The sequence below is a fragment of the Corvus brachyrhynchos genome, unplaced genomic scaffold (assembly GCF_000691975.1).
Source record: "Corvus brachyrhynchos isolate BGI_N302 unplaced genomic scaffold, ASM69197v1 scaffold140, whole genome shotgun sequence".
NCBI classification, from domain to species: Eukaryota; Metazoa; Chordata; class Aves; order Passeriformes; family Corvidae; genus Corvus; species Corvus brachyrhynchos.
This window is the reverse complement of record NW_008235809.1, coordinates 709362-731368: the sequence shown is the minus strand read 5'-3', so window position 1 is coordinate 731368 and position 22007 is coordinate 709362. Positions and strand designations below refer to the sequence as shown.

Here is a 22007-nt window from a genome sequence, read left to right as displayed (position 1 = left end):
GGGGGGGGAAGTATAACTACATTTGCCCAAGGAGTCAGCAGATCACACTGTAATCAAGATGGACAGGGATTAAATTCTTCTGCTGAGTCCCATGCTATATTCAAGCCATCTTTTAAGAGCTTAGCTTTGCTCACAGCAGTTCTGGCTCCAAGAAGTACTACCCTGCACAGAGATAACTGTCCCTCCTGTTTTTCAGGATTTTCAGCGTGATTTTCAGCCTTCCCTGAGTTTAGAGGGAAACAGGAGTTCAGAAGGAGACAGAAGAGCCTGTGAACTGTGTTCCTTGAAGCAAAATGCATGGCCTAATGTCAGTGCCTCAGCTCCCAGGGAGCACGGGCAGTTAATTAGGTGCCAAAATGAAACACACCAATAGTTAGAATACCTAGAGCTAACCCGAAGGGAAGCCTTCAATCCTTGGGATGTGCCTCTTTCTGGGGCTCAACACTGCTAACCAGGAAATGCCTCCCTTCCCACCATGATTCATAGTCTGACATCTCCTGAGAAGAAAGAAAAATTCATAAGCCCCTTCATTTAAAAAGCAGAGATCAGATTTTGAGCACGGTGAGAGGGGGCTGCGACGGCTGCATCCATCCTCTGAGCAGCAGAGGTGCTGGGAAGTTCATCCAGGATATGGACAGCAAATTCCATAGCCTCTGCTCAAAAGGAGAGAAATGCTCACCAGCATTATTTTCCTAGGAAAATAAGTAGCTCCCAGAGGACTCCTGCCCAAGGCCTCCCCACCACCTCTTCTTTAAATGTATTCCTCTGTGCAAAACAGAATCCAAAATTCAGGACATTAATTTGGGAGGAGAGGTTGTTCTGAGTCCCCACCCAAAAACTGCTTGTGTTTTGCCCATGACCTGGTTATTATAATAATACAAAAGAGTTTTGGAGTGGGAATCACACCCTGGGATGCCTCCTTTTGTCACTAACTATTTAGGCTATAGTCATAAACAGAAAAGAGACCACAGCAGTTAGTTATTCTGCACAATCTCCTATCATACTGGAAGTCCAGAAGGATCCAGCAAATGTTTATCCTATGGGCCACAAAATATGACCCAATTTCCTATTCAAATGCAAAGTAAAACACAAAATTCTGCCTGGTAAAATCGTCGCAGAAGAAGCCTGGGGACTGCGAAGGTGGTTTCTCCTCCCAACTGGCCTGAGGAGGCACAGTGGAGAGGGAAATGACATGCTGGGTCCCCATGGCACAAGGAGACACATGAGCTGCTCAGTCTCAGGCAAGACTGAAGTGCCCTGGAAGAGAGCACAGAAACTGGCTCTTGGGCATCAGGAAAATCTAGAACTATTAGGCACCTCCCAGCTTGGTGACAGCTGTGCAGGGCTTTTCTAGGTCTGTTTAGAAAGCAACATCCCACTGAAATTTGGGGGATTGGGCCCTAAATCTTCTTAGCTTTTATTTTAAAGAATATTGATAGCATTTACATATTTTACGCACATACACGCAGCTGTGCATTTCAAAGTAATCTGTTGTGCTATAAGCCAAAACAGGATTTGAGTCATACGGTTCTATAAAGATAAAGCATTGATTTATCTAAAGAAATCTGTCTAAAGAAAATTGGCTTCATACATATGCAAGGAGAACTACTTAGCACAGATCATCCTCTTCTGCCCCACGGAGTTGGGCATCAAATTAATTTCTAGCTTGAATTTCAGGAGTACAAAATGGAAAATTAAGAAAATTAAGGATGGTGGACTGATGAAACCATTTCCCAAGGCAGTCAAAAGAAGGCTGCAGAAAAAGCCACTTCAGTTCTTAGCTAATAAAGGTGCAGTTGGATCCCATGCCCCAGCACAAGAGAAATGCTGCATGGCATTTTTGGGACTGCCATTATTTTTGGTTCTTTCCTTATGACTGTCTTCATACAAATAAATTCTTGATTCACATTCAGATAAACGACAAATTACACAAATCACCACAGGGCCACATTCATACAAACTAAATGTCACTAAAATCAGTTTCACTAATGTCTGAGTATGAGAAGTTAACACTTCCAGGAAACAACTGAGGAAAGTTCTTAAGTATTAGCTCTGTTCCTAACTACTTAAACTGCACCATATTTAAGCCTAGTCTTATCTCAAGCATTACCTGCAGAAGCCGGAAGCACCAGAAACATTTGTTCTTGACAACAGTCACAGATATTTGCATTCTGTTAACACTGCTGTGTCCTGGGCACCAGATGTCTGCCATCCCTGACACACAACACACAGAGATAAAGTTAATTATATGGTACACGTTCCCAGGATCCAGGACCTTTGTGGATCTGATGGACATCAAAATGAATATGCATATTTAAACAAAATTCCTTTAAAAACACAATAAGCATCCAGGACCACATATAAACCAGGACAACAACATGATGTTCCATTTTTTTCCTGAAACAAAACAATAAACTTCAGGGCTCAGCCAGAAACCACAAAAATGACACAAAAGAGGGTTAATACTGCATAGGCATCCAGCATGCCAGGGCGGAGTCAAAGACTGCAAAGGCCACGCTCTGCTCCCAGCTGTGACGGTGTAAATACAAAAACCCCATCTCTGATCTCTGCGTGGGTCTCCTCACAGTTCACTCAGCCAGTCTGTGGCATTCAGGCCACTGAGTTTCCCGAGCCTCTGCAACCACCACCTCCAGAAAGCACTACTTCTGCACCACATGCTCTTAGCTATGGGAGGACTGCCACAGAGAAAACCTTTCCCTCTCCATTTCTTCTGCACACAAGCAAAACAAAAGTAGTTTGGGTTGGGTTGGTTTTTTTTTTTTTTTAATGCAAGTTTAATAGCTCCAACACACAACTACTATAAACAGCCCTGGAGAGCTGAATACCACAGCCCACAGCCAGCATGCCCCTAGAGCCACCCAGAGCTCAGCTGGGAGTTACACCCTCGTCCTTTTGTGCTGGCTGCAAGTTCATGGGGTGTGCAGAACAATTCCAGTGACCAAAAAAATCCCAAGCATCTCCAGGTTTGGCTGAAAACAACCTAGCCCTTAATCATTAGTGGGTTTTTTTGTGCAAATTGCAGGCAGACAGGCTTTTACAAGACCTAAACTAGAATTATTTGCAAACACTCACTTATTCCTGCCACCGTACAAATAGTAGGAAATTAGATGCTTTTTCACTGATTTTTGGGAGGCATTCTGATGCCCTATCTCTGTGTGTCAGCAAGCTTTTCATCTGTGCTCCTCGCTTAACATGGGCTACAGTCAGAGATGTTTTCTGCAACAGACGACAGGGATTTTTAGGTAAAATATAGAAAGCAATCCATGGGAAACTGTATTGAGAGCTGTCAAGAAATTGAACCTCTCAATTTTATTATTTTGTTCACTTGTCCATAATTATTTTTATAGCACTCAAATTACAGTCAGTAGTTTGTAATGAAAATACAGACAGAGGGTCTTTGTCCCAGAGGGCTGACACTGTGACTTCCTCTAATTGTTATTTAAAATGTTATTTAAGATCACTAGTCTCCAGTAGACTATTTTTCTTTTCTTTTTTGCTTGGTAGTTTCCTTGCAGCGAGGTAAGGTGAGACTGACTGTATTGATAACCCCCTCCCACTGCTCCCCACAAGCCCCCTTCTGGAATATGATCTTCAAAATATGGTCTATTAACCAGAGGTTGAGCTCTGAGGGCAGAGAGTTGTTTGTGAAACATTTATATTTAGTAAGCAATCATATTAGAGCTGATTTTATGCATTTGCAGTTTATTTATAAGCTGGTATTTTTAAAAGTTAATTCTCTAAATTAAAAAAATACTTCCAGAGAATATTCCATGAAACTCCAAAGCATGATGCAATGCATCTACATTATATAGCTCTGACCTCACTCTTTAATTATTTCCCTTATGTGCTCATAATTTATTTAGAGTCTACTACAAATTGGGATAAAGCCTTCTCACCCAGCAGTTCTCCAATTCAGGTAACTTTGTAGTGCCAGAACAATATGGTACCACATAGTTCACTACAGTGCTGATTTACATGGCATTAAGTATATTATATTTAATTTCAAAATACAAAGCAGTAGCTCCAGACCAGAGAGCAGAAAACAGATATCAGGAAATGTACTGGTATTGCTGAAGTAAAACAGAGAGCAGTAAGCCAGAAATCATACGGCCTTTAAGCAATTTGCCTTATCTTCTACATTTAACTCCAGCTACAGTTATTAGAATGAAAAAAATCATCAAACTGTCTGTCACATCTGAATCCCTGTTTAATGTATGCATTTTTCTCAGTAATGTCCTCTGTTTTAATTTAAATTTCTGTTCACTTAATACATTCACTTCTTTACAGTGTACAGCCCAGTTCTGAGACTCTACACAGGAACGTGCATTTGCTCAAAACAATCTGTTATCACTAAGACTGTTTTGTTGTTTTTTGTTTTTCTTTCCCAGGGGGGAAACATTTATCTAAGCTTGTTTTTAGAAATTATAACTTGTGGGCCAAATTTAGAATTACATTACCCTTTAAAATCAAATAAAATGTGAAAAGCCAGGTTTTACCCTGCTTTGGATTCAAAGACTCCCAGCAAGACCTTCATCCACTACACAGAGTCAGACATTTTCTCCCAGATAAACTTTCATTTCAAGAAACAAAGGAAAAAATACTTAACAAAAATACAGTATCTTACGTTACATACTCACCCTTAGATCTCCATTTAAATTCCATTCTTTCCCTCCCGAAGGTGATGGCACTTTTCTCTGCTCTTAAACTTTCTCCCATACTGTGCAATTAAGACAAACTTCTTTTGGTTTTTTTAAAGCATTAAAGACTGTGTTCTGATTTTTCCATACCCTGTTATGTCCAAAGGTTACCACTTCACAAAGTATCCTAAGGACATTTTTACTACCAAGAAGTCTTTTGACAACAAGTACTATTTTTAACTCCACTAAGCTCTGCTGAGTGTAAAATGTTGCACGGGGTGCTCAGCAGCCTAGGGGAATGCAGCTATCAAGGGGGGTTGTTTCCTTTGCACAAGAACAGCAGTCTGAATCTTCTCTGTACACACAGAACACAGTATTGACCCCAAAGGGTCAACAGAGAGGGAAAAATGCACCTCAGACCCACCAACCCCAATCTGGAGGAAGCAAGGCCCTGCTGCAGGTTGGAAGGGTTCTGCACACCTGTGGCTGTTCAGGTCTCATACTGGGATTTCCAAAACTACCAGAGGAAGTGGATTTGGGCAAGAGAGTAACTAGCCCATCAAGATACTGCTGGCAATCTACTCCACGATGGAGCCTCCAGGTGCTCGCCCTGCCTTCCCTCACTTGCAGTGTTGGAAGTGATTAGCCATGACACAAAATGGAACATGACCACACATCCCAGAAAAAGCACAAGGGAAATTAAGCATAAGATAAACACAAGAGAGGGAAGGGCCATGGAGAGGAGGGCTGGTGTCAGTTCCCAGCCCCTGTCACTACCTCAACGGCAGGATGATGCTGGGCCAGGGGTAGCAAGACCACCCCCTCTCGGTGCGCCAGCAGTGCACCAACACTCAAACACATCTCAAGGTGAGTAACACAAGTTCTGGCATGGTGTGTTTTCAGAGCAGACCAGGGAACAGAGTGTTTTACCCCCTCGCAAACACCCAGGAGGATGCTGAGACACTACTTGCACTGCCAGCACCCCACCTAGCAGGACTTGTGTGGCAGATAGGGCTACACAAGCTCTCAGTTCAGGGATTAACTTTCCCAGGTCCCCAGTTCATTGCCCATATGTGCCTGCTCACTAGGATTTTCTATCAAAGCAACACTTCCCCCTTCTCTTTAACTACAAAAATAATGTAGGTTACAACAGAGGCTGCCCCCTCCAGCAACCTGTGCTCCACTCTGGAGTCATTTTATATTACTCTCCTTAGTGTCCTAGACCAGGGCTGCAGAGATTGCTCCAAATGTGGCTTTCATTTTATGCTAGAATAGCCTCCAATAATGTAATATGCTGTGATCCTTATGATATTCCAAGTGGAAGCCCAGATCTTGTTTGCTTTTTAAACATCGCAAGCCATCCTGCATTTCATCTGTGCATACTTCCCGGCACATATCCAAACGTGCCATCCACTTGCCACTTATTAATATTTCAAGAGTCTTCCTTAAAACACACATAAAATTTAGGGGGGATTTTGTTCCAGGAGTCTTTTGACCGTTCTGTGCAGTCAGAGAGAGTAGCTTTATTTCAGAGGCTGGATTTAATATACAGAAACATACTGCATCTGTTTCCAAATATTTTCTTTCTAAAACCGTTATGAAAACTGGTGCCAAAATGTGCTCATTCCTCTTTAAGGAGGAAACATAATTTGGGTTTCTTGATCCAGATCATCTTAACACCCAGGCTCAATTTTGCTTGCTAAAGCAATCTGCAGGCTCCAACTAATACAAATTTAATCTGCAAGGCTTCCTGCTTGGGCTGAATGGGTCCAGCATTTCTTTGTTACAAGATCCACACCACGTATCAGCAGCATCTGGTACTGATTGCAGATCTCAGACACTGTGCCTATGGGCTCCATGGGCAGGATCCTTCTTGGATTTCTGGTCCCTTTTGGAATTTTCCCTAGGCTATCTCTTAATCTTGTTGGATTGATGGTTTATGACTAGTCCTTAGCTTTTTTTTTTTTTGAGGTGTGATGTTTTCTTTTGGACCAATCTGTGGTAGCTGAGTATATTTGAGAACACATCCTGCAGGTTTAATTCTCCTTTTACATGGTCATAAACCAAGAGTCACCTCTTTAGTTAATCCATTTCCCCTGCCATAATTTTTACACATACGAAAATCAGGAACTGCTCCTGTATCTCCTAACATTTGGGATTCACCTTCTGTCCTCTCAATGGATATGTATCCATTTTACAAGGAATGAAAAACAGTTTGCCTTTTGATTGTACTAAGAAGGGGTATTCCAAACAACAAAAGCTCTTCTGTGGTTTCAGGTTTTCATCTGGTAAGGTTCCAAGCCTTGCTCCTATGTCAGGAGCAGATTTTGCCATCAATTGAAAGAAAAAAAAATCAAGCTTTAGTAATGACACAGGAACATTTTGATCAATTGGCACAATCTAAAGGTTAAAAGTTCCAATATGCAGGCAACCTGGTGAAAAATAAGAGCAATGCTAAGTTTAAAGCTTATATATTCAATCAAGCTATTTCTCCAGGACACAATTTCCAGGCTACTTTGATGAATGCTGCTGAAAGAGCATGTGGCAAAACATGACCAAAAAGGAAACTCTCAGCCCAAACTCACATGCACTTTTTTGTCCCCTTCCATGCACCAAGTTCATCCTCAGAAAAGGAGCCTGAGGAACACAAGAAACATTATTCTCTGTTCTACATACAAACCTTCCTCCCTGAGTCTGCACCTGAAACTCACACACCACCCCTGCATATCTCCCATGGGCTCCTTGACTGGCAAACTGGAGACCACAAAGAAAAGGGGATGTGTGAAGTGACCATGAAAGAGGGTAAAGTTTGGGAGCTAGGGTAATGGAATGGCCCCAGCATTACCAGGCTGTTCCCAGTATGTGTCTTCCATGCAATGAACTAATATGGTTATATTTAATCCTGTTTTCCTCTTCCTCACACGCTTATCTTTCGTACTGGTTCCTCCTCAGCTTCCCAATAAGCCTATTTATACTTGGAAAGAAGTTCTCACAAAATAAGAGTTGTATTGAATAAGAAACTATTTCATCCCATTTTCCCCAATAAAACCATAAAGTGGCCTCTTTTTCCTCAATAAACCCCCATCCAAAGACTAGCCCTGTGAGATTTTTTCACTGTTTCAGCTCTAAGAGATAACGCAATAAGGTATAATACGCAAAGTTTTATAAACTGGAGCAAGCACTCCAACCAGAAAACTGGCAGCTCCAACAGGCTTGGCTTTGGACCTTCTCAGTTCACCACAAATCTCCAATACTGTATCTGGAGATCAGACTTCAGATGTGTGTTGGCTGGATCACCATGACAAAAACAAGGCTGAGGGGGTGGGGTTTTTTTGTTTGTTTTTGTTGTGGTTTTTTTTTCCACAAAGCCAGCACTAGGCACGGAAAGGACAGGGTTTTGGCTTCGAGGCCTCAGAAAAACAGAATTCAGTTTTTCCATTCTGTCATTATTCTAGGAAAACTCTACAGGTAAATAAGTCTCACTCTTGTCCACTGATGCCTCTTGGAGACACTTGGGAAGACTGGATAATAGCTAAATTCATAAACAGGCAGGTATCTCCTAAGCTAGGGCTTATTTGTATTGCTCCAATGTACTTCTGCAGAAACAGGTATTTCAAAGAATTTTAGCCCTTATGAAGGTACTCTGACTTTATAACCCTTCAACAGACAAGCAAGTACCTGGAAAGAAATGCTCTGCCATAAACCCCAGCATTTAATAAAGTGCTTTTCCCCCGCGAGAGCTCAAGCACCTGCAGAAAGTGAGCTGCTGTCATCACCTCCCTGTCACTGGGGCCATGACATGTTCACAGCTTAGGGAAAAGGCTTGACCAGGACCCAACACTTCTTGAGTCCACATGTGCTATCCATTAGGCTGTAAGACCCTGACAGGAGGTAGATACATAGCTCTAAGTCATATACAGTTTACGAAAACATAACTTACAAGTCCGTGATTTAAAATAGAAGCATGTGGAAGAGAAATGGAAGGTGAAGGCAGAACCAGCATGGGCTTACAGCAGAGAGCAGCATGAGCTACAAGCAAATAGCAAATGCCACTAAAATGTGAAGAAGTCAAAACTTTACATGGAATTTAAACTAGTTCTTTACATTGGGTTCATTCTGGATTCTTACACCAGCTTATGACTCCACATATAGCATGGTATATGACATTTTTTAATCTAGAGGAGATCTTGACTTGGTTTCGTAAAGTCACACATGATTCTCCTGATGTAGGACATGGACAGTGGGTCCCAGGTGTGCTGCTCTGCATGTTGAAGATTATATAAAAAGGGAAACTATTCCTTCTCATAGTCTTTAATACTATTATTGATACTATCATTAAATGAGAGAATATCCCTGAGGCCGGGAAAACCTCAGGGAGTGTGGGAGCTAACACCTGGACTCAGGATTGGTTTCCTTGGTTATTACAGCTGGCTGAATGGTTTTAACAGATAATAATATCTAATTTAATTACATATTAGACAAAACACTTCTGATTATTATTCATCCAGCCAGGATTAATGAATTTCTAAGTCTTTCTTCTGTCCTAAATTTTTTGTACCCTCTTGTCATTTACCTCTTTTGTTTTGAAGCTCATCTGAAATCTATGTGTCTGAAGAGAGAGGTTTACCTCTCTACTAACTTGCATGATTTTTTCCTTAATGATGATGCTCCTTAAATTAATTTTTACTGTTTATAATTTGTTTCTCAGGTCATCAGAGAAAGCATTTAAGTCACAAAATCGTTCTTATAAAGCACTGATATTCCACCTTTCTCATCCACAATTTAAAATAGAATCCATTTCAAGGCAGAGCCCTGTAGTTAACCCTTGTTGATTTAGAATTCCTCACACCAGTCATTAACTTCTAATCCATTTGGCATCTGTACACCTTTTTAAATTATTATTTCTTTCTCCACAGCATAAGTGATGAACTATTGAAATCTGATTTATTTTAACCACGTAGTTCATCCTGATGAAACTGGATTACTAAATAATTTTCTGCTCTGCTGTATATACCACTTACTTTCCAAATGCAGGCCATGATAGAAAACCAGATCAGGGAGTAGACTATTTTGCGTATTGCTGGGACAGATATGCAGTGGCAGGAGGAAATTTGGAAGGCAAATTGGAGTGGGAAGGCATTCCAGGAAGCCCATGGTGTTATGGAATTATCAGAGATGTCAGGCATAGCGGCAAGAGAGCTGCAGTGCAGAGCACTCACCAGCAAGGAAGGCAGAAAAGGCAAGGAGAAGACTAAGTTGTGAGCCTTGGTGGTTCCTTCAGTACCTGCAGCCATGCAAGCATGACATTCCCTGGGCTACCCACGTACAGAGATCCCAGCACAGGGTGAACCAACCTCCCCACACATCTACAGCCCCAAAGAGAGCTCCTTCCAGCCAGGCAGAGAATAATCCCCCTGTGATTAAGCATTAAGCTGTCAGCTAATTTAGAGAGTGAGATCTAAACACAAGCCCTAAATGAAGGTGATGATGAATATAAGGTTCAAACACGAAGCTTCTCATGCAGCAGGGGAAATGAAACTAAGAATATTTAGTTTCCTCTAAGGTCTCTAAAAAATTTTCCCAGGAACTTGACATTTGCAAACTGCTTATCCTACTTCTGTTAAGGCATGGTTTAAGAAAAAGTCCTGCCTGGCCATCAGCAATAATTAAAAAGCAATTCTCACCTATTTAAGATTTTAAAACCTACAGAAGACCTCAGATTTTTCTTAGAGTTGCTATTATTCAAAAGCAGATGGCAAATCTTGCTTTTCTACCTAATGCCTGCTGGCTTTGAAGCCAATGCAAATACTGCTTTTTTATTCATGGGCCACTGTTTTCAAAATAAAGCACTTTTGGGAATAAGTGTTTTACTTCAATTAATTGTGTTTCCTGTTTGGGGAAAAACAAACAAACAGGTTTATTCATTTAAAGAACCTGACAACTGCAGATTGCCCACGACTGTTCTTGAAAAAAATTTTTATCAAGAATGTTAATCCACAAATTCAGTAAATGTATGGGATTTGCAAGATAATCCAATAAGGCTGTTATGGTGATTCTCCAAAGGACTAGTGACCATCAGGAGAGGAAAGGAGACAAAATTGTGAAAGGATTTCCCTAAGGCCATTTTAATGTTGCAATGTCAAGAGCAAATTTTTCTTTTAGTAATGTCAGTTTTGGAGAAGGAAGGAAGATAATGATACAGGTGACAAAAAAGGACTTTATGCCCAGGGAAATGTGTTTCAAATCCTACATCTGAGCTTTAAGGAAAACAAAACAGCCTCTATCTATACTTATCATTTTTATATTACAGTGACTAAAAATATCCCTTAAATTATATTATCGAGGTCCAGGGTGGCCACCTTTGATTCATACTAATTTTAGCAGCTGTTTATGTGGACAAATAATTTGAAAATTGTGCTGTTACTAATATCCATCAAACAAGATATACAGATTGTGAACCTGGAAATATATACATAAATTCCTAGGGAAATGAATAATAACACAATACCCTTCTGCTTCCTAGGTCTTATGAACCACTTAGACTTGGTATTTACATTTATCCTCTGCTCTGAAGTTCCAGCTACCGACATAAACTACAGCAACTAGTAACTTCATTCTTAGAGGACTGGATTATAATCTTTTTTACAATTGTCACATAAGAGGCAGCTCCTAGAAGTCCTTGAAGCTACACGGGTAAAGAAGAGAGTTAGGTCTTCATCAGCAGTTCCCTCTTTGCATTCCAGAATAGCCAAATGGATCTAAAATGCACAACATATTTCTTGCTTCTTAAAGGGATTAGCTACTGCACTCTACAAGCCCAAGAATCAGATTATGTTACATATATACACATCTTAAAAGCATGTAAAGAAACAATTTTCACTGCTGTCTTGCAAATTCCTAGATAAGACAGGCGAAAAATTCCCGGTTGACAGAGCCCAGAAATTGCTTAAAATATTTATATGACATTGCCCTCTAGAGGAAACTGAGAAAAATCTGTTTTAGTAGAACTCTTCCACAGATGAAAACATGAAATGTTTTCAGCAGAACAATTAGTGTTCATTAGAAACCATTTTCAGTGAGAATATCACACACTGGTTTGGCTCTACTTGTCATCCATGAGTTTCAAGAAGGAATTTCCCAGCCTCTAGCCTAGGACTCTATATTCAGAGAGATGGTACCACAAAGTTTACTGGTTACCACGTCTGTGTTTTTCTCTTCACTACCAGAATAAAAATAGCCCAGGCTGGGAAAAATTGACAAGCACTTAGTAATTCTTTAGTTATCATGGCAAAAAGAGACACTGGTCAAAGTGTATGAGCATGGGAAGGAAGACTTCCCTGACTTCTGTTTCATCGGATAGTTACCCTGCTAGCCTGAACCCATTCCAGTGATCAAGTAATGGCGTAGGAAACACAGTCAAGGTTATTGCTCTATTAATCAATTATTTGTTTTGTCAGTTGCTGCCTTTTTTAGAAGATCATCTGGTTATCTATAATACCTACTACAGAGAAGGGTTAAAACCAGACCTTCTCACCTTTTTAAACAATAGAAAAGAGTCTTAGGCATCAGCAGAAACAGTAATCTCCTTCAGTCACATTTCAACAATTCTGTTTTATTTTGAAAAAGCCTGAATCCATTTTCCATCTACTATTACCGCAGGCCTGGTTCCTACGGTATATCACCGTGTCCCGCAGCCACAGTGAGGAGGAGGAAAGAAGATCCAGCAGGCAGGAATTGTGCAGCAAGATTGATTTATTTAATTATTTTACAAACTCTTTTATAGAATTTTTTTTTTCATAGTCTAATTGGACAAAGGATCAGCCACCCCTTGGGGTGATTGGCTAAAATCCTAAAACATCCATTGTCAAAATACTTTTCTACTATACCATAAACAAGACTTTTCAAGGTTGCAGGTGGCTTGGTTGTTTACATAACACTGCTACCTCTTCTGTGAGAGAGAAAAGTCTCTCACAGACTTAGAAAATAGCAAGAAAATCCTCACTAGCAGCATTTTTGTACCTACAATCTACCTCTAGTTTCTCACATTCTTGTTAGAGAGACTTTAGTTGGATGGGCTTCCTGAGTCTTAAATGCTCTAGGGTGAAATTTGCTGCTAGTAATCACCATTTGCCTTACTCTTGTCCTGTTGTGGTAGGTACAAGTATTCTTGAACTGCCCCAAATCTTGTGGCAATGCCTGCCAGCTTATCTTTTCCCTGTTACTGGTCTGTTAAATGTGTTTTCCTTTGGAGGATCAGGTGATCTTGCTGAACATCATACATTTCACCCAGAGAAAGCAGCAAGTACAGTGAATGATACTGCAGTCTGCAGTTGGTACATACGCCCTTCCCCTCTTAGCCCACATCTTACAAAAAGGAGACAGAAAAGTAAGTTTCAAGGAGCATGTGATACTGCTTGGAGCTGGAGGCAAGTGTCACATCAGCTAAAAAAAGCAATGAGTTCTCCATGTTAAAAAAAAATCCCATCCCAAAAGCCATCCACTGCAACAGCTGCCTCTGTGGTTATATACTTGCCTGTTTGCTGGTCTCACCTATGTTTACTGTATTTATCCTCTCACTTATGTTCAGAGATGACAGGTTCATGCTGACAAACCATCTCCCTGAGGCCGATGTTGAGCCTCTGCCTGTGGAACCATCTCCTGTTCATCATTTCTCAACCCTCCCCGCTCCTGCCCTTTCCAGTTGAGGCCTGATTCCCAGTGACAGGGGATAAGCTGGTTTTAAGATGACATCACTGTTAATGCTTTTAGCTCTGGAGGGTCACAGTTCAGTTCTAGTACATCTTCCAGGACAGCAACCATCACACCCAGAGGTTGGCAAGAAGGTATGATTATGGCCTGCTTGCAGACTAGCCCCAAAACATATCTAAGAATGGAAACACTGCTCACATAGCCCAGTGCTATAAGAAAAAAATATTTGAATTGAGGACTGAAGAAGCTGTACCTTTCCAGGACTCATGGCACATCAGTCAATACAAGTGGAAAAGGACAACCTCCCAGGATTCTCACTGCCACTCAGTAACCTGGCTCCAGTGACCTCCTCCTCTTGCAGCAGCTCAGAACTTCTGTCTCAAGAAAATCAGTCTTTAGCCTACAGCCTGCTTTGTGCAAAGTTCTGGACTCCAGAATATGAAGAGAAATTCACATTTACAGTTTAGAAGACACTGTGAATGACTGCACATGGTAAACTGGTGTGTAAGGGCGCAAACGTTACAGAAAGAGTAGGAATAATAGGCATGGAATGTTCCTTGCTTGTTTTATAACATCTGTATTTTTAATTATTGATAGCTAAAACACTGTTCTGTGCTAGCAAACACACTGCTGGAGAGGCTGAGAAAATAATTGATGCTGTGGCTGAAGGCCTCACCTGTTACTTGGCTGAGCAGTGGAAAAAAGCGACTCTATTTTGCACATTCCAGCAGTTTGCCAATTAGCTAAGTTCTGCTGCACCCTGACTGTACTTCCAGATGACCTGAGAGCATGGGATGCCTGCTGTGTGTCAGGCTGAAAATCCCACTCAGGATGTAAAAGGGATCCTGCTGGCACTTTGGTACCAGGGTAAATGACAAGGCACAAGGCTGACTCACCAAAACAGGTCATTCCCACAGTGGATGAGCAGGCAGGAAAGAGCAGGGAGGGCAGAGCTCCCTCCCAAACACTGGGCTTGCTCTCTTGTAATTACAGCATGGTCAGAACAGCAAATTAAATTCAGACACACAGCCATACATTGAGCAGCAAGGTACAGATTTCTCATCAGAACTTTCACAGCTCATTAAAACAAAAACAAAGCAGAGAAAAACCCCTCTCTATAACCTCTGAAGTTTTTACATCTCCTAAGGCAACACCGCCAACCTCTGTCCAAGTCTTTGCAAGCCTGATGCAATGTCTCTGAAAAGCAAGCGTGCAGAGGCAGGGCTGGGAGCAATTTTGGCAGATGACCCTGGGGATGTTGCCTAGTTATGTATGCTCCTAGGGATCACGATTTCCAGAGACAGGCCAGCTCTGTTGTTCAGTGTTGACAGTATGAAAAAGGCATATTGCTCCCTAAATTTTTGGACAAACATGCAACACATACAGGATGTGAGCTATTTAAATCACTGGAAGTGCTTCCATCTTTTTTTGGGGTTTAGATAAAATTCATCTGAGAAAGAAGATAAATAAGATGCAAATTTGAGGAGGATGAGGGGTTCAGAAAGTCTGTTGAGGAGGCAGTTGTAGTGATGGGATGCTGCAAATGACCATTGCTGCAAGGGTATGAGTTGTGCCTCCACAGAGGCTTAGCATGGGGACATTGAGAGGGATGGCAGGAACCAGAGGGTGAGGAGGGGAAACAGAGTGAACACACACTCAGATTAATAAAGCAAAGAGGACAAACCAGCTAAATGATCTCTCCTGAGTCTGGGGATTAGTGACCTTCTGTTTAAGACTTTGGCTCTTAAGAGAGGATTTGGAATAAAGCTCATTTCTTCCGAGCAATTTATTTCTCAACACGTGTGGCTAAGTCTGCTCATACCTTCCAGGAGACATAAAAGAAGGGAAGAAAAACGTATCTTTCTTAGTTTCTTAGTCCTGCTATATTTTAAGGGAAGGGAGAGGGAAGAATTTATACCCACTATCAAGTAGGGGATTTATATCCACTATCAGTGTAAAATACAGCAGCCATGCTTCAGAGGGGACTGCATGCTCCAGACTTCAGGAGCACAGTCAGACTCGGACTGTGCCTTGAAAATGTTAGACATTCAGAGGCTTTCTCTCATTTTGCACAGGTTGAGCACACATTTACTGTATCCCAGCTCACAGCAGCTCAACTGGAGGAGAAAGCACTCTGCCAAAATCCCTATGTGCTGCTTATTTTCCATCCTCAGGACTTGCACACCAGGCAGCTGGGAGGGCACATCAGCACAGACTTCTCATCCCTGCCCGTGATAACAAGCCCCAGGTCTCAGCCTCTGTGCCCTTATCCATCACTTAGCAGCATGAAGATTGGTAATATGATATAAAAAAGGAAACTAATTCAATTTCACAATGGATTGGGGGTATTTTTTAGGTCAGTTATGAGAACTCTGTTCCCTGAGACTGCATTTGGAGGCTGCAGTCTCCAGGACCACTGTATTTGTTTTTCGCTGGGCAGTCAGTGCTGTTAATATTTTAACAAGGAGCTCCCACAGAAATGTTTGCCCCTTGTCCAAGGGCAAACAGACAGGATCTGTTTTCCTATTAAAACAAAAATATTTTCGTACGGACATAACCAAGAGAAGGCCCTACTAACACCAGGCAAAGCAGCTGTTTATACTGAGCAGCACTTTGTGTTGGCAGCATTTTTGCTTTAGGAAGGAGGTGAGGAAACACAGTAAAGCAGAGCAATCGATCCATGCGACCTGATGCGCCTGGAAGGTGGGGGTGCAGTGAGACAAAGCTTTCTGTGATGACCAGCGATGGTTTTCTTGGGGTGATTTTTCTGTAATAAAAAGGAAGTATAAAGGAGATTGCACTCCCAGGAAGATAAATCCCCAAAAACTTCAATGAAACACAGTCCCATCATAGGCACAGAAACCTGAACCACTCCCTTCCACGATAACACAGGCATTCATACACCCCAACACCCAACCCTACTAAGGAATGGATTTGTTACCCAAAACATGGCCTGAGGCTGCAGCTGATGTGCTGAGGGAGCACAGCCCTTGATCCTGGTTCCCACAGTACCCCATCCCCACACATCAGTCAGGGCACATGGAAGCATTTTGAACACACTGCTGAATAACACAGTGCAACAAAATCTTGTAGATGCTCCAGAGACAACTGCAGCTGCCAGGGCAGGGACAAAGTAGTCATGGCGAGGACAGCCAGCCTCCTGAGGCAGTGGCAGTGCCTCAACACAATATGGCAAGACGCAGTGCCCCATGGAAAATGCAAAACTGGAGCACTTGAATATCAAAGAGTGACCACATTTGGAGGGGAAGGATGTTCCTCCCAGCAAGAAAATACTTCTGTTGCAGGAGCAAAGCAATTTATTTTAAAAAAATAATTCCATTCAAACTTCTGAGGGAAGGGGATCTCAATAAAAAAGTGCCTTAAGAGGTGTGCTCTTCTGAAACAACAGTTTTCAAACCACACTCAGATTTTCAAGCAGCTCTTCTCAGACACAGCAAAGATTTCGCCACTCCCAGCTCCACAGCACGTGCACTGCTCTGCAGGTCCAGGTCTGCTCCTTGTCTATAGGGCTCACAGCAAGGGAACGAAGAAGATCACTCTCCTGAAGACCCCTGCTCAGGGGAGAATCTGTCTCTAATTACAGACAGGGACTGCATATTGTGTTTCCAGCACCAGCAAGAACTTTTTTTTGACAAAGAACCTCAAGATTTCACCCAACAGAGACCAGGACTGTTACTGACTGCCACAGCAGGCAGCGCAAAGTGCTATGCATGTTTTGAGACCTGTAATTTTGTTTTGAATTTTCCTCTATAATCAGCTGCTAGCACTTACAGAGAAGCAGGTTTGTGTTTAGAATGCCTATATATCACACACCTACTAATGATATTGACCTGTTAGGAGGAACAGGACTTCACCTTCATAGGTCCAGCTATCCTGGAGGCATGAACATGTGATGTGCAGTAGCAGCAAGCATTTAGAAAGACCTTGGCTCTACTGAAAACCCTCAGCTTTGGGTAAACTAAAAGCTTTGCCTTCAGCAGTGGCACTTGAAGCTCCCTCTCCATGGCAGACCTGATTCTTGAAGGTCTTTCTCCGCATCTTGGAAAATAAACTGATTTCCCTGACATTTGGTATGCCATATCTTGTGCTGCAGAGGAGTCTTAGCAACTCCCCCCAGGACACTGAAGAGGAGAGACTAAGAAAGCACTGTGCAAAGGTATGGCTGTCAAAACATTTCTCTCTTCATTTTTTGGAAGTAGCTCCAGTTTGTGGGTTAAAAAGAAGCCAGCGACTTCTGACTGTATTCCCACATATGGCAATGTTTGGTAATTTTTGGCAATGAGAAAGATTATATTTTGAAGGAGTGGTTGAGTTTTCTTAATGACAAAATTATAATAATATCTCATGTTTCTACCACACTGTCATCACTGGTGATGTATCTTACTCTGCTTTCTTCAAGAACGGTTTGAATTTGGAAATCTACTTAGCACTGATTTTAAAGATTAAATGTATATGGTAGCTGTGTCCAAGCACTGCAGCTATGCTTGATGAAATCCATAATAAAATATTTCAAACTGAATTATATTCATGACAAAATAATTTTTTTCAGTCCTCCCAAGACTTGCTCAATGAAGCCCCATTCAGTTATGCTCAAAAAATGAAGGATTCATCTGTCATCTGCAGAACAGCCTCCCTCCAGTAAGTGAGTAATAGCCCAAAATGAGTAGAATAGTTCCAAAATACATAGGAAGTTGTTGTCTGGGGGAACATAACCCACGTATTTTGGAGATACAGTTGTATAGACAGAAGATAAATAAACAGGCAGTGTTTTGACTAACCTTTATTCAGTACTCCAATACAGCTCATTTCCCTGCAATTGTGTTTGATAGACACACACAATTTGCTAACTCTAAAGAGAGCAATAATTTTCCCTCAGTCACTAACATCACCAAAAATGACACCACCTACATTATTCCTCTCTACTGTAATAATACCCTGTTAAGCGAAGAGCTTTGATGATTTTATTACTGCATAATGTTTCTCTAAATGAAAAGAAGAAAAAAAATAAAAGAAACAAATTCAGCAATAATCAACCTGTCTCTGCTGTTTACATGGAAATCATGTGGAATTTAAATAAATACCTTTTCTTTAAAGAAGTCATATTCAGCTTTCCTAGCAAGGAGAAACAGGTGAGTGGTACTCACAGCTGGCTCCTCCAAGAAGTGTTGTGCTGCTCTTACTCACTGTGTCTGACCCCAGCACCACTCCAAGACCTGAGGACCTGTAGGCACACCAGGCAGGTGCCAAAACAGCCCAGTCTGTCCAGAGCTGCCCAATCCATTACAGCTCCAGTCATCTGCCCCTGCATCCTCTAGAGGCTGACCACATCCATAGGACAGCCAGCAGGAGGGACTGTGTGCCCTCGCCTCTCCTTTCTTCTTGTCTAGTGTATTGGTTTAGCCCCTTGGAACAGGGAGGGTTTGGATGGCAGGTTGGAACTAGAGCTGAGGTTACATGAAACCCAGGGTGTGTGAGAACACTGCTGCAAACCCTGCTGCAGAGATGGGAAGTGGCAGAGCTGTGAGATCCTCATGCCAAATCCTCCACTGGTAAGGGAATAAATCAGGAGATTCCCTAAAGCATCCATGTGAAAAATTCCTTCCATCAGGCAAGAAGGGGCTGCCCTGGAACACTTGGCAGGTGAGGAATGAATACATAAGCAGTGATTTTGCTTGCCCAATCCAGCCTGGTGCTGCAGGAACTAAGGCACTGTTTTAATTTCACTGACCATGTGCAGGCACCACTAAGTACATCACACCACAAATCACAGCACCCACAGCCCCTTGTATTGACATGGAAGTGTTTGTCACTCAGCCAGAGAATAATTAGGCAGTCAGAAATTCAGTCAGAACTACTATTTAGTGTGCTGTCCTGCCCCAATAACAACTTGAAAAACCAAGGGGCAAGGGCTTTGCTACTTCCACCATAGCAGCAATATGGAAATACTCTAGAAAAGCTTCTTCTTGGAGGCAGTCTTCCCAGAAGGAAGCTGATGTTGCCTTTCAGCCTGGTATAAAGCTAGACAGAACTACGTCCCTTCTGAGCACCCCAATGGAGAAAGCTACTGAAAGACTCTCAAAGCATCCTCAAGCACTCCAGATGAACAATGTGGGAACATGGGGTTGGAGCTGCCAGCCAGCTTCCTGATAGGCAAAAGCCAGCCAACTGGTAGCATCCTCAAGGTCCCAAACTGTCATCCATCAACATCGCCCTTGTCAAATAGCAGTCAACAGTAAGTTAGACAAGGATGCTTTGGATGCTGAAAATAAAACAGGCTTGACTAAGAAATGTCCTAAATGTTGGCTTAAATTGGATGTAGAATATTCTAAAATAGGATTTCAAGAACAACACTGGCCCCACACTACCAAAACGCTGCCATTGTAATGGCCAAAAAAAGTAAGGAAAATGGAGCACTTCATTCCCATTAGCTGCAGTCAAAGCTTGCTGTTTTAGTACCAGAGCTTTCCAAAAGGAACAAGCCCTAAATTAAGGCTTCAGGGACAGGCCAGAAAGGACAGATATCCAAATATTTTGGACTTCATTGGCTATTACCTCTCATTTTACATTATTAACAAGATAACATTATTGCTGCCCACTGCAAGCAATTCCCTTGTATTTAGAAACAGTGACATCTGACAAAGGGGAAACAGCAAACTAACTGCTTTTTGCCACAAACACTCTCAAATTTGGAGGTGCCACTGATTGATACTGCCATGGTACCAATATTTATACCCTCATTGAATTACAGGCTAGGAATTACAGAAGGTTGTTTTCATACCTGTAAAACCACAGAAGGTTGAGTTGCCCAGCACCCAGGGATTGAGGAGCCACTGCTTTTATCTTGCCACGTGGCAGAATTGGGAGTGATGGTCAGCCCAAACTCCTGCCATATTCACTGCCTGTTGGGATCACTTCACCAGCACTTCATTTCCAAAAGTGTCCATCCCCAAGATAGATCCCTTTTGGCAAGAGGGGGAGGATGTCATGCCCTCAGGTACATTGTAACCTCAGGTATGAAGGAACATTTACACCCTCATCTACAGCAGAGAAATGTTTTTGCCTTTGCAAAGGGTAATGTGAGAAAGTCTGCCAGCCCACAAAAAGCAAAACTGGGACAATAACTGATTTTACAGCATGGAATAGCTGAATTTAAAAAACACCACAAGAATAATCTATATCATTGCAAAAACCTTAATATTTTATTTGAACTCCTAAAGATTTCAAGTTTTCTGGGTCAGGAGACATCAGAAGAGAGCAAATGCATTAAAATCAAAGGGAATTTATTAAAATGAAGTTGTTCCAAACTGGAAAACACAAAAATGTCTTGCTTTGAGAAAGTCTCAGACAACATTTAGCTGTCAAAAAAGCTTCCCTCAACTGAAATAATTCAACAAAAATAAGAAGCACCTGTAAAAATACCTTCCAGTGCTGCTGCTTCTGTGTTCATTTTTGCTTAAGGAAACAGTTTTATACAAACCCAGGAAGGCTCCTGTTTTAGTGGAGCCCCCCTGGTGATTGCAACATAAAAATTTTTGACCCAATGACCCCTGAAAATTTTCCAGAGGAAGTGTGAGTAGCACATGTAGGCTAATTATCAATTTGCTTTTGTTACTTATTTTCTACAAGACCTTAAGAATGAACCCAGGTCTCTCTCATGGGTTGGAAAGCAGGGGTCAAAACCTCTGCTCCTGGACTTCCATTCAGTATCAACTGTGACTTGCACCAAGTGGCACCAGGGGCGGCTGCTGCTGGCTCCTCCACCCTTACCTTGCTCCGGTGACATCCACACCGACCATCAGCTGTCCATTCAGAGAAAGGATCTCGTCTTTCAAGCGCACTCTCCCGCACTTCCCAGCCGGGCTGTTCTTCTTCAAGTCTGTCACCCAAATGCACCCAACATCAAGCACAGGCCCCTTATGCACCTTCCTCTTCTTTCCTCCACGACGCTTCTCCCCATAGTCTCCCAGAGCAGGGATATTCCCAAAGCTCAAGCCTAGGACCTCATTTTTCCGCATCTCTTGGGCCAGGTACATGGTGCAGATCTCCGTATCCAAAGTCCCACAGCTCCCTGGCTGCAGGTTGCTCTCGTCCACGGAGAAGTTGAGCTGGATGTACTCACTCAGCTTCTGGACGGCCGAGCGGCAGAGCTGCTGCTCGGCTCCCTCGGCCCCCTCCCGACGGCTGTTCTGCAGCCACTGGCACAGGAGGGGGAGGAAGACCCCCGCGTTGTCCTGTGTGATGGGCATCGCTGTCCTTGGGCATCCCCTCACGGCACCAGCCCTGCCTCCAGTCGGCTCCCTGGTCGTCCGCCGTGGCCCCCCGCAGCCCCTGGGGACATGCTGGAGTGGGGCTGCAGGTCCAAAGCAAGCTCCATCTAGTCTCAGGGAGATTTTTTGGGGGTTCCAGCTGACCAAGAGCACAGTCAAGGCAGGATGTTTGGTGTGAAGGCGGTGCAGCCGGCCTTACGAACAGGGTGAGGTGTTTGGGGGCGCCTGTGGCTGTCCAGGTCTGCTTGCCGCCGGGGCCCCGCTCCGTCGGGAACAAAGCGTCCTTCCCACCACGATCACCACAGCTTCTCGTCCTGCAAGGGAAGAACAGCGTGGTTATACCTGCGAGAGC

General features: G+C 42.6%; 1 protein-coding gene across 1 annotated transcript in view; it reads right to left on the bottom strand.

Moving 5' to 3' along the window:
- Nucleotides 1–22007, bottom strand: part of PDZD2 (PDZ domain containing 2) — a 201979-nt gene that overhangs the window by 119046 nt on the left and 60926 nt on the right. Inside the window, 1 exon segment of the mRNA XM_008629068.2 lies at nt 21156–21969. Coding sequence (XP_008627290.1) covers nt 21156–21634 — 479 coding nt within the window. The 5' untranslated portion in view covers nt 21635–21969.